The following is a 14,494-nucleotide window of genomic DNA, read 5'->3' as shown; positions in this document are numbered from 1 at the left end:
TGTAACCAATGTATGTTTACTTACAGAAGATAAAAAGGAGCCTATATCCTTCTCCATCCCATATAATGCGTGTATACCAAATTTCATAGTCGTTGGTTTAGTTTTTAAAGCGCTGTAAGCTAATAAACTGTGGTATACAAAACTCTTTACAATATACTCGTTTGTTTTTTCTTTACTTAAGATTGTAACATTACCTTTCTAACTATTAATGTCTATCATAATACCAATATATCTTTATTTTTAGTTGAATTAAACCAATATTTCTCTATGATCTATATAATTAATTATAATAAATATTATATCAATAACGAACAAACTCACTTATACATTTATAATATTAGTAAGGATACGTATTATAACGCGTTCGTTCTACACGTTCTCATACTAAGTAGATTTGTAATTGTTAATAACTAAATATCTAAACCGGGGGAACGGGATTACTAATAATGGGGTCTAATGAACCCATTGCTAGCAATACACCCTATCAGGTCGACCTCCATACAGTTCCCCCTGGCAACCTTTGTGGTTAACTCTAGTGGAATTCGTCACGATGGGCTAACTAACCTGCTTTTATCATCACCTATCGTCCCTAACTGGTGCCTCGCCAGTGTACACCGGTTACCACTCCATTATTACCCATGAAAAAAATATCTAAGCCAGAAACCAGATAGATGCCGCAGTGAGCACAATATAAATATATATAGGAAATATAAAATTATAAGTTCACACGCATTAATCCAATCAAGCGTCCCACACCCACAATCGTTCGTGATGAAATCACAAATGGTACGACCGACACGCGAATCGTTATATCTATACATAATTTATAACAGGTGTTCTTTTATCAGTAGCCTTTTTAGTAGTTTGTAGTTTTTTTAAAATATTATGTAAAATTATAAGCAATTACAAACATTGGAGTGAAGGTTAAAACAATTAACCATCGTAAATCATATTGAATTTATAAATCGAACAGTTTATTAAACTCGTTATGTTTTTCATTTAAATTCAGGTAGGGGTTGAAGGTTAAGGCAATAAACTGATAACAATCATGAGTCATACCAAATTATAATTTTTTATAATCGGGTTTACTCTTGTATCTTTCGGGGTTACTCTTCTAGTTTCGGACTCGCTTAAGCCTTGAACAGTACTGAGTTATCGAGCAGCGCTACTCTCTAGATTGAAACTACAAACAGAAGGGTAATCTCGAAATTAGAAGAATACTTGAGTAAAGCCAATATAAACAAGTATATAGGTTCTCAATAGCTTGTCTTTTCTTGCAAATTACCTAATATCTTTGACGAATGATAAATTGAGTTTAGTACTTATTTTTACAATCGAGAGGATTTCTTCTCTTGCTGCTTCTCTATATTAATTTTGTCGCGCTTGTAAATCTTTTATTTATAAAACAAAATTTATATTTTCACTGAAAATTAACTACAGTTCATTTAACCTCAATGCTAGGTATGGGATTTTCCTACCAAAAAGATTTTAAGAGATTTCCATATCAAATGATTATAAATCTAAAACACTGTAATTTAAATAAAAACCAAAGGTTTTATTACGAATATATTAAAAGTTTATAGAACAGATTATAGTTTCTTTTAATTTTAAAGTGAAGAATGACATTATTTCGCTGTATAAGTGTTTTCCCTGGTGACTTTTATTGCAGAACCCCTAGGTTCTGTGGGACCCACTTTAGGAATCGCTGTCTTAGAAAATAGATACGTTAGAATATAGCAAAACTCGAAAGTTACTACACTTTGAATTTACTATGTTCTAATGTATTAGATATTATTCCTTTATTCCCCTTTTCTTACTCTAAATCCTAAGGATGAAAGGGGCGGTAAAGGAGTACCAATTATATTTTCATTCCGTCCCTAAATGAAATAAATAATATCGTGTCAATGTAAAAATAAGGAAGAACTCGGTAACTTTGGTTCGAGCATACGGAAATAATACCAGATGAAATGTTGACGGGACAGATATGCAGTGGGAATATGAAAGGATATATTATATATACCAGGAGTGGCCTACTTATAATGATCAAATAAACCGTGTGCTTTCTGATGGTGGAGTTAAAATCTCCTGAATTGGCGTGTATGTGTGAGTGTAGTTGTTTGATTTTTAAGAAATAACAAAAATCTTTGGTACTGCTTGACTTGTGGTCTCTTCATATAATAGGCTACCACTTCCTTTCCCGTTGGTATTGTAAGAGGCGACTAAGGGAATTTAATAGTCGATAGATGAGCAGCAGCGTCCTTAAAATATCAATAAAGCCTAACTGCGATTGTCGACCCGCCTGCCAATCATAGCAACTACTGGCAAATCCCCTTCAATTGGTAGGGGTAGGTCTATGTTCAGCAGTGGACAGTCAACGGCTGATATGATAACGATTATCAACTGAAAATCGAATCCGGGACATCATTTACGTAAAACTCATCCACCAATAAACAACGATGCAAAAGCAATGAAAATTATAAAATAGTAAATAAGTAACTATATAATATCTATACGTAGATAACTTTCAGATATATTAATTCGTTAGTTCCAGTAATAAACGCGCTATTTCTTTGTAGCTATGTTTGAATACGCAACATGTTCATCAGACGACCCAGTATGCCATTAATCAGGCGTTTTTGCCTTGTCTAACCCAATGCGGGGCTCAAACGTAGCAGATAAATTCCACTGAATTACTACGACAAGATTTTCTTTGGGAATCCTCCGGCGGCAGCGAAAAAGTGTTTGTGTGAGAAATATATATACGCATTGTTGTTGTGAATGTTTGTCAATTTGTCTACGTAATAAGCGTTTTAGTAACTGGATAGTTATTAAACTGACTACGGGAGTAATTCTAAGTTGCTTTAGTAACGTTTGAAAAATGTATGAACTGGTCAATGTCCGTAAAATAATTAGTTCCTTCATCATCATCATCATCATATCAGCCCTTAACTGTCCACTGCTGAACATAAGCCTCCCTCTTGGGGGTTTTCCAGTAGTTGCCACGCTTGGCAAGCAGATTAGCAACCGCAATTAGGCTTTAGTTACGTTTTAAAAGGGACACTGTTGCCCATCCCTCGTTCACTTTTAGTCGCCTCTTACGACACCTATGGGAAAGAAAGGGGTAGCCTATTCTATGCCGGGACCATACTACCGCCCTTATTTATAATATTTATTAATTATTGACAAATTTTAAAGGTTTTAGAAATATATTTAGATGTTTGTTAGTTGATCATTCGTAAAATGTTAAATGAAATTGAATGAAATTTGGTGCTTGAGTAGATTATATCCTAATCCAATGAATGAATGAATAAATGAATGAATATTTGCAAGAAACGCATAGGCTACTTTATATATTGAGTCAAGCTAGGGCTGCCATCCGTTCGGAATTCCCCGGATTTGTCCTAGTTTGAAGGGCGTCCGGGAGCCAACTGACAGGATTTTTGAAAAGTGTCATTTTTATTGTCAAGGGAAGTCTAATTTTTTTATAGGTAGGCGACCAATTGAAATAAATCTTAGTTACAAACTTATTCTCAATAACCCTGTTTTTATATAACTATGTTTTTATTTTTGTTACAAAAAACATTTTTTCAGCAATGTCCGGGGAAAATACCATATTTCACCCAAATGTCTGGAATTTTTGCCGTGTTTATTCGGTGTCGGCAATTTAGGCGACGGTAGCCCTAACTCAAGCAGTCAAAGATGTGGGAAAACGGCTAGATTTTTATAGTATGTATTTTAGAAGGACATTAGTAAGTAGCTGTATCCTGAAGACTGTAGTTAGCAGGGTATATGGTATATTAGTGAAATATTGAAATAATGATGATAATAATAAAATTTCGTTTCACCTTGCAGTGATGTTATCTAATACCTAACTTAAAACATTACGGTAAACTGTAAACTAAAAGTAATTACACATCTACTACACCGGCATTAAAAATATTCATAAGGTATGCGGTACACCTGTAAAAAATATTTATGTTTTCGTATATTCCGACCTTATATTTTCGCACCATTATAAAAATGTATAAAAGTAATAAAAGGTAATACATTATTTTATAGACCTACACTATATTTGAATTATTCACATAGTAATAATATGTTACTATCAGGAATATAAGAGGCTTTATTTATATATATTTTGTTCATAGCTGAGCAGTATGAGTAAAGATAGTTTATTTTATCTATTTCTATCGTCAATAAGTTATATTATGCTACACTATGTAAGAAAGAAAGAAAGAAAGAAAACATTTATTGACAACAACAAAAAGTTACATAATGTACACTTAGCCGTATTCTAATTTAAAGGTTATATTGCTAGCAATGATTAGCTATGAGAAATCATGACTAAAAATGCCTTCCCTCGTGCAGTCGAGATTAGATTTGGTTTTTTTTTTTAATGGATGACAATGAAATGGTAACCCCACCCGCGCTATCGGTATACACCGGCGGGGCACCAGTGAAGGGTGATAGGTGAGGATGAAGTAGGTCAGTTAGCCTATCGTGACGAATTCAACAAGAATTGTTCACGATGGTTTCCAGGGGGAACCACGTGGAGGTCGACCTAATAAGGCATATTGCTAGCAATGGGGCTGTCAAACTCCAAAGCTAATAATCCCTTTCCCCCCAATTAGATTAGGTTAGGTATTACTATTCCATTTTCATGTCTTAAAAAAATCTCATATTCTTATAACTTTGTTGCAGGTTACTTCTGGCACATCACAGACTTCCACTATGATCCACTCTACACATCACAAGGCGATACTAGAAGACGTAGGTACAAACTGTTATAGAAAACTGCTTTATTAATCGAATTATTAAAGGAGGAGATTTTAAATTCAACTGTATGTACTCATTGTATACTAGCTACTCTAATAGTACTAAGTTTACATCAAAGGATACTTTGTTAGACCTATTACAATTAGTAAATGCAAATGTAGTTATCAAAATTAATTCATAATTGCCAAATTGACTACCTTTCTCCTTTTCGACGATGTGTGAAGAGTAAAATGTTATTTTTAATTCATTTATAATTACTATTATATTTAAATCAAATTTTATACTTTTACACGTACACATAACTTAATATTAGTAATTTAAATTTATTATTATTGTTATTTGTAATCTTGTAAAATAAATTTACTGAAATATTTCTTTTACAATTGTTAAATTGTTTCTCTTTTTTTAAATTATTTTCTCCAATGAGTTGTATTTATAAATATCCCTTTATTTGACTTATAAAATTATATTTTGATGTTTTATCTTTTCTTCCAAAATATATTAACTTCACTGATTCACTTAGTGCTTTATTTTAATAATTTTTCTTAAACAAGTAATACTCGTAAGTAAGTTTTCCATTTGCCACTTTGGCTTTTCGCTGGCGAAGTGTGGTCATGAAAAATGTTATATTCACCATAATGGTAATAATAAGCCATGGAACTATATTTAATTTATTATCATTTATTAAAATTATCACTTTAATATAACAGTGATGTTATTAGTGACAAATCATAAAATGATTTTCACACGCAAAGACTTATGACGAACTCGCCACTATTTGCTTTTAAAAGTGGCATATAAAAGATGATTTTTATGATAAAAGCGAGCGAATAGAGACTTTAATGCATTATGATAAAGTGTCTATTTACTTGATCAATATGGCTTAGCTGGCCATCTGATTCGATTTCACTTCACTGCCGATGACTCACGAATAAATCCGAACGCTTCGACTATCTGCGATTTCATAGAGTGATTTGTAGCACACTGTAAAGTAACATAGCAGATCTGACGTTTAATTTAATGTAGCGTATTAAATATCATTTGTGATAATGTGAAATATAATATAATACTAATAATCGCCTTTGACCACATATTTCAGTAATCCGTAATAAGATAGGTAAATCCGACACCACTCCGTTACAGATTAAGTGATAAGCATCTATTTGCGCGACTATTTTATTTATATATTTATTATTAATTATACAAGGTTTTTGTTTTAGAGAAGTTGTACAAGTCAACAATATCTGATTGAGAAACGGACACTATGAGAGTATCAGTTTTAAAGGCATAAAGAATGCTTGTTGAAATATTTATATTTAAAATATGTGTGTCATCTGAGAAATGCTCAAGTACAGTAAAAATATCTTGGCAGTAAAATAACTCTGGACTTCCCTCGATTTTATTAGTTCCAGACTTCCAGCGTTTTATTACATTTTTGCAAGAAGCACGTGATAAAACTTAGTAACATAAAATTTCACAGCAAGAACATAACTGTATTTCTTATCATAAATTTAATAAGATTGAAATAAGATGTCATTTTTAATATAAATATATATATTTAAATTTCATGTCAACCTCATTAAGTGCCAATAGTCTCTTATAAATTTTTTTTATTTATATATTTGTTCCTTATTGCGTTCCATAATGTGATTAGTAAATATTAAAACAGGTCTAGATCCATATCCTGTTGGACACAGCATTTAGGAGAGAGGAGTACAAACTTTTTGACTTTGTAAAAATAATCAACGATCAGTTTATACAAAAAATACGTACCTAGTGTAAAAAAAACATAATGGTTAAATAATATTTAAGACAATGTTATAATTATAGATGTATAATTTACTTTGCATTACTTATAGCACACAAATAAAACAAATATAAAATACATATGCACAAAATTAAAAAAAGCAAATAAAAGAATACATATAAAAAAAGGAAAATAGATTTATCTATAGACGAGAAAAAAATATATCTTCAAGAAAAATAAAATATATCTTCAAGAAAAGCGTATATTCCTTTTTAAAAGGCCGGCAGCATACCTGCAATGCCGCTGGTGTTGTGGATGATCATGGGCGGCGGTACTCACTTACCACAGGGGGCAAACGAGCATGCGGTTCGCATGCTCGTTTGCCCCACAGTACAATTACACACAGTAGCAATTTTTTAAACGCTCTGTCGAAAATAGATGTTACTTGGTATTGATTAATAGATCTACCAGGATGCTGTGCCATCCATTTATCAGCTTCAAGTGCGTACTGATTTTTTAGAGGACTGTAAATGGTTCTATCCGAGGGTTGTATATTGTGACTACTGTGAGGTGGCAATGTAAGTACAACGATGTTATTCTCTCTGCAATACAGAGTAGCTTGCAAGCTAATATGGCTTGAATGATTGTCAATAATCAGTATTGGTGAAGTGCATTCCTTGAAGTGTACCAGCCACTGAAAATATAAGTCCGCGTTGGTGAATCCGGAATCAGATGTCATGCCAATGCTACCAGCCGGAGCTCCGTCCATAAGTTCACCCTTTATTCTTTTTCGAGGCAAAATAAATGCAGACGGCACATAATTTCCAGTTGCATTAACACAACAAACTACGGTTATAGTTTGACCACGTTCTCCGGAAACAATTTTGTCAACTAGAAGGCAAACAAATATGACTGGGTAAGTATATGCATTTTAATTAATGTGGACACTTACCCCTGGACACTTACCCCATCCCATTAAAGCAAATAAAAATAATAAAATTTCGAAGTATGACTTACCTTAGACAAAATAAATAGATTCACACAAAATATTGAATAACTTCTGTTCTCAGTCACTTTATTATACAATCAGACTAATAACATTGCTTCAGTAACTATGCAAATTAATTTTAAAGAAAAAAATAACAAATCCGTGCAAAAGCAATACTGCTGTGTAAGTTTCTACAGCATTGTGCAGCAAACCTGTGACGTAGTACTCTCGCTTGGTGGTCAAGTGCTAACTAAACGCGATAGGTCTCGACCTGCTGTCATCCATGGGGTTCCCAGAATGTTCACTGCGGACACTTTTTCGCCGCGTACGTTTACCCCACATGACTCTACTGATATTTATTCATATTGTAATTATTTATTCTCAGTCTCTCTATATAATCTATAATAACTTAAAGCCCTTTAATAAATGGTTTGATGATAAAATTGCAACATCGTCAGTTTTTAGTCATGTATTTTAAATATATAGATGTCTACTGTAAATAAATGATACAAATACTTCAGCCGAAAATAACTCGATTAATAGCCGAGTCATCGATATTACCCAGCCTTTTTACAGAATTTATATTCTTACATATTTCATCCAATTAATCTAGGCATTGATTACAAAAAAGAATTATAAAAAATATATAGAATAGGCGAAGATATCACATAAATAATTAAAGATTGTGCCCCAAAAAAACCATATTCAATTGTAACAAATTCAGTTATTTACATATAAAAACTTAACTACTGAACTAATTTTAATAAAACTTCTACAGGACAATATGTAAGTACAGCTTTCAGATATTTTTTTTAAATAGCTTTAAAACTGACTAAGTTATGAAGTGACAAACTACAAAAGAAATACAACTGAAAGTTTTTCTCTCAACTATCTTTGAAGTCAATTAAATATTATACAAAAAGGAAACACTGTCGAAAAATATTCCGTTGGATGTTGTTTGAAATTTAATTACTATGAACTTTAGTTTATATAATATTTCATTTACTATAATTTCCATAATATTTCTTCTAAACTTGCCAACATTTAGTAAACATCCTTGGCAAATGAAATAAATATTTATGAGCAAGATATTAGTCTTGTATTATCAAAGTATCTAGTCAGTGATATACCTATATTGTATATTAATTTATGAAATCATTTATTTATTTATAAATCGCTCACTACATTTACAGTATACGAAAACGTGTAGTGAGCCAAAGATTCATTTTACAAAATTAAAAATTTTAAACAATAAATATTTAGGAGGTTTATCTAATTTGTCAATAAAATAAACAATATTTCGCTGTTGAGCAATCAGAGAATTGAGCAAAGAAATTACCTGACAAGTGGGAGCAAATTGAGCAGTACAGGTGCGAACCGTATATTAACTATATGTGTATAGTTTTATTTGTCGTGTGTAGTCCCAGTATAGAACGGACCACCTCTTTCGTTCCCGTAGGTTCGTAAGAGGAGACTAAGGGTACTTAATGGTCGAGAGTTGAAAAGCAGTGTCCCTTTTAAAACATCATCAAAAACCTAATTGAGGTTGCCATACTGCCTGCCAAGCGTGGCAACCACTTCCAAAACCATCCCCATTTTTGGGGGGAGATTTATGTTCAGCAGTGAACAATTGGCGTCTGATATGATAATGATAGTTTTATTTAACAAAAATACTATGTATATACTAAATTAAATAATTGTTTTAATTAACGGTTCTTAATAACTTAATCTAAACTCAATGCAGACTCAATCAGATTCATTTCACTAGGCAGAGGGTACAGATTTATATCGCTTCGATTTGTAGTGGAATCTCGGGGTTTGTCGCTGTATTAACCACCCTTGTAGCAGCTGGCTTAAATTGATAAACCATTGACCAAGTTTAAATGGGATGCTGTGTTCCAGATAGTCGACATTTTAGGTATTGATATTTGAGAGGTTTAACAAAATAAACTCTCTTTCACTATTGTCGAACAACCTTTATGGACTGCATGAGAAATTATTTGATTTATTTTTTATTTTATAATTTCATATTAGCTGTCTCCTGTCCACTTCTGAAAATGGGCCTTCCACAAAACGAAGGTTTTATCAGTAGTTGCCACGCTTGATAAGCAGATTGGCAATCGTCGTTAGGCTTTGGTGATCTTTTAAGAGGGTCGTTGCTGCCTATCGCTCGACCATCAAGTTCCTTTAGCCACCTCTTACGACATCCACGAAAAAGGAACAGGTAGTCTGTTACATGCCGGCATTATACAGAAAGAATACTTTTTATAATAACTTCGAACAAAAGTCGATTGCTTGGATATCTCTGTCCCTTTTGTATTTCTGCTAAAGCGATTATGTTTGCATGGCTATGTTTCGGTTTCTAGGGTGAGGTAGGTGATATGATAATGAAATTATAGGGTACTGGGTGGGAAAGGGATTGTTAGCAATGGAGTTTGAAAGCCCTATTGTTAGAAATATACCTTATTAGGTCAACCTCCACTTGGTTCCCCCTGGAAACCATCGTTAACATTTCTTCATGAATTCGTCACGATGGGCTAACTGACCTACTTCATCCTCACCTATCATCCTTCACTGGTGCCCCGCCGGTGTGTACCGATAGCGCGGGTGGGGTTACTATTCCATTATCATCCAATAAAAAAAATGAATTATAGGGTACTGAGATATAACACCTTAGTTCTCAAGAAAGGCAACGCATTAAAAAATATCATGGACAACACAGTATACTCTGTTGTCTATCTGTTGTTCGTGTCAATACATCAGGTGGACCGTCAGCTTGTTTGGCATTCAAAGTTACCTAAAAAAAGTTACATCCCGTGGCTTCGCCCGCGTGAATCAGTATATAAAGTATTCTGTATTCTAAGTTGGGATATAAGTTATTTCAATTCGAGCTACGCTCTTATGTAGCTGACGCTCAATGCCGCAGCGCTTTCGCATAAAACTTTTAATACGAGTATAAGTGGGGAACTGTAAAAGAAATTTATTGTCTTCTTTAAACAGTTCCGTTGATATAGTAATATTTGTTGCTATTTTTGAATATTTAATGATTTAGTATTTAGCAAACTGTGTGGTTCTAGTATTGAATGGATTACTCTTTTCTTTGTTGAATTTAATTAATCGAGCGATGAGCAGCAGCTGCCCATTAAACCCTCATAAACTGTTTCTTAAATATTACCAAAGCTTAATTGCGGTTACCAATCTGCCTGCTAAGTGTAACAACTACTGGCAAACCCTCTCAAGGGAAGGGGGAAGGGATTGTTAGTAATAGAGACTGAGAATCCACTTGCTAACAATATACCCAACCAGGTCGACCTCCTCGCGGTTCTCCCTGGAGACTATCATGGTTAATTCCTGATGAATTTATCATGATAGGCTAACTGGCCTGTTTTCATTCTCATCTATCACCCTTCACTGGTGCTCCGCCAGCGCATCCCGTTAGCGCAGGCGGGGTTACCATACCATATTCACCCATAAAAAAAACCCTCTCAAGGGGGTAGTACCATATTTAACTGTATACAATTAACGGCTGATATGATCTGATGATGTAACAAAGCAGAAGTCGAGCCCACTATCCATATTTTCTATTAAAATTGACATAGAAAGTATTCAGTGTCTGTCAGTCTTGAACTCTTGCAGTTACTAACCCGCTTACCAAGTGTGGCAACTACTGCCTCCCCCCCAATCCTCACCAATAAGGAAAGGACTATATTCAGTATTGGATAGTTAACGGCTGATATTGTAAGGAATCACGAAGATGTCATTATTATTAATATCAACAAAAGTAGACGAAGTTGTGGCTAATTAATACTAGAGGGAAACTTTGCACAAAAGTCGATTGCTTGAGTACCTCTGTTTCTTTCGTGTTTCTACCGTGAAGCAGTTGTGTTTACATGGCTGTGTTTCGGTTTGAAGGGTGGGATATGGCGTGAATTTGCAGGGTACAGAGGAATAACAACTGAGTCCTCAGTATACTCTGTTATATCCACTGCTCATGTCTATAGGCGACGGTTATCACTTTCCATCAGGTGGGCCGTCAGCTTGTTTGCCATTCTAAGTTGTATAAAAAAAAATAGCCATAACTTTGGCTGCGGAGCCGGAATATTTTGATTGTCCTGTACAATAAAAGTGGATTATGTCTTTCATCTCAAATACTATGTGCATACTAAATTACATGACGATTGGTTGAGAGGTAACAAACGAACAAACAAACTTACTTTCACATCATATCCCACTATGCTACGCGTATAAGCAAAAGTGGGTATGTTTTCATGGATGGATATTTGTCACTCAGTTACATTCAAATGGTTATTTTATTTTATTTATTCATTAGTACAAATATGTGTACATCGCGGACTTAATGCTAAAAGCATTCTCTCCCAGTCAACCATAGGGAAGTGTCAGAATACTCGAATGCGATACTACTAATTATTGATATAAATACATAGTTAAATTACATATATAAACGAATAAATATATTTAAATGATATTTAATATATATTATCTACGTTAACATGGTATGCCCCTCCAATGTTTTACTTCAACGTGTGTGACCATATACAGATGTTTGTGTTTGTAAGGAAACTTCTTCAGTAGCGGTCCAGCCAGAGTATTATTATACTCCTTGATCGAAACCTTGTAGGTCACATATTTTTAATCCTTTGCATTATTTTTTGGATTTTAGAGGGACGTGCTATGTTATAGTAGACGACCTATAACTAATTAATTTAAAACATTGGATACTTTACATACCCGCTGATGCAAGCGGGCAAAGCCACGGGAAATATCTAGTATATAAATATTAATAGGAATTAGAAAATAGTTAAAATATGATTTTTGACGCAGACTGTCGGAGAGCGGACGAGCGTGGAAGTTCTGGCCATCACAGGGCCCTCGGCAGATACGGTGACTACTCATGCGACAGTTCCCTGGAGTTGATCGACTCAGCGGCGCGCTATATGCGTACCAGACACTCGGAGAATGTCGAGTTTGTGTTATGGACAGGGTATGTATTCACACTTGAATTGGTTTCATATCAAAATATGTATTATATTTATTATAGATTACTAGTTGATCACTTCCAATGTCACAATGTTGGGTTGAATGCAACAGAAAAGACCTCTTTCAAATAGAAGCCCACTTTTGTTAATATATAAAATTTTATATCTTATTATTATAAAATATATATGTTGATGTGTTCAATTACTTAGTATTATTATATGTTTAATTTTAACTAAGTATTGAGTTTTATCTATAGCAATACAGTTTTAACCCGGAATATTTTATAACTTTCTTTTAGCTTCTCAAAGTTTGACTGTTAGAGATCCTTCTATGGGATAAGTTCGCCATTGTATATTAAATATTTTTTTACATGTCCAATGTAAATTATATGTAATAAAGATTTTACAACAACAAAAACAAAACTTATCTATTCCACAGTATATGTTTTTCAACCGACTTTAAAAAGAAAGAGGTTCGCAATTCGGTTGTATTTTTTATATTTGTTACCTTATAACTCCCTCCGTTATAAACAGATTTAGAATTTTTTTGATATGAAAGAAAATACTTGCAGATTGATCTCATAGAAATGTTATCAACATTGATTTGGTAGTTTAGTTTTAAAATCAAAATAATTGGTATTGCCAGAATTTTAATTTTTTTAATGGAACATTATCTTTAGTTATTTACAGGTGGAGTAAGTAATATGCATATAACAATATAACGCTTCATATTATGCATAGATAAAAGAAAAAAATCTCCAAATTTTCTCGATTACAATATTATGCATTAAATCAAGAAATGCAGTATTTATAAATATTCTTTTAATGAAAGGCAATAATATTTCTTACTTAGATTTTAAGTTAAACTTAATTTTTTAAGTGCTTTAAAACGAAATATGTAATAAACATTTCATAGTGTTTAAGAAATACGAGAAATGTCATCCTGGCTTTTTTCCGTAGTACTTATTATCCCGAGCGTAGATATATCTACATGTGCTACGCCGTAGCTCCCAATGTTCTACGCTGCAGACACTTGAGTCTATTTACGGCGTGGAATTTAATGTTTATTAATTTACTCCGACCTGCTATAGACTACTTTTACAAACGAATAGATAAGTTGTCGTCAACGCATACGTGAGAAAGTGACAGCAATATTTGGCGTCTTGTTTTTTGCTATGATTTTACTAACAAAAACGTGCTTATCGTTTATGCACTTATCTAGAGGGGCAGAGGGGCGTATTGATAAATATAATACAGTCAGAAACAAGAGAGGACTAAGAATGTATACTATTTTTATTAATATTGTGAAGACGACATATTTGTCTGTTTGTTTATAATGGATTAAAGATATTTAACCGATTTAAAAAAAAAAATTGCCTATAGAAAGCTACATTATCAACGCAACTAGTAAGCTATATATTATTTACTATATATTGTACATGCATTAAGGAAAATTATGTTACTTCTTTTATGTTTTTTGCCTTTTTTCTTTTTGTATACGTATTCTTTTACCTTTTTTGTGTGTATGTCTATCTATGTCTGTTGTCATTTGTATGCTGTAAGTAATCAAATAAATTATATATCTGTCTATCTATCTATTATGTAAAATTCTATCCACCGGTGCGAAGCCGGATCACTAGTATATTGCATTTTTTAGTCTACCAACCTGTTTCACGTGTACAACATCATTATGCAACAATATTTACCTGTAGCGTATTTAAATATTATTTTACTATTTAAATATGCTGCGAGTAAATATTGTTATGTCTTTGTGAGACTCCCACAGAAAACATAGTTTAAATATTATGTTTACCAGTGCACAGTACTCGTGTATATATTGACAGAACGTGCATAACTGTTTAGTAAATATTCCTATAATGTTCTAATGGTATTTCTCAATATTATTCTGTTCATTTCTATAACATAATTTTCATTTAATTAAGAAAAAATTTAATATTTAAGATGTGAATGTTATTGAATAGTGTC

At 33.1% G+C, this 14,494-nt stretch overlaps 1 protein-coding gene across 1 annotated transcript in view; it reads left to right on the top strand.

Moving 5' to 3' along the window:
* The window catches only part of LOC113510904 (acid sphingomyelinase-like phosphodiesterase 3a), an 87,853-nt gene that overhangs the window by 54,276 nt on the left and 19,083 nt on the right, over positions 1-14,494 (top strand). Inside the window, exons 3-4 of the mRNA XM_052900110.1 lie at positions 4,702-4,770; positions 12,354-12,513. Of these exons, the coding sequence (XP_052756070.1) occupies positions 4,702-4,770; positions 12,354-12,513 (229 nt within the window). The remainder of the gene's footprint in view (positions 1-4,701; positions 4,771-12,353; positions 12,514-14,494) is intronic.

The sequence above is a fragment of the Galleria mellonella genome, unplaced genomic scaffold (genome assembly GCF_026898425.1).
Source record: "Galleria mellonella isolate WM207_F2 unplaced genomic scaffold, CSIRO_AGI_GalMel_v1 utg1260, whole genome shotgun sequence".
Lineage (NCBI taxonomy): Eukaryota > Metazoa > Arthropoda > Insecta > Lepidoptera > Pyralidae > Galleria > Galleria mellonella.
The sequence above is the reverse complement of the archived record's forward strand: the minus strand, read 5'-3'. Positions and strand labels throughout refer to the sequence as shown.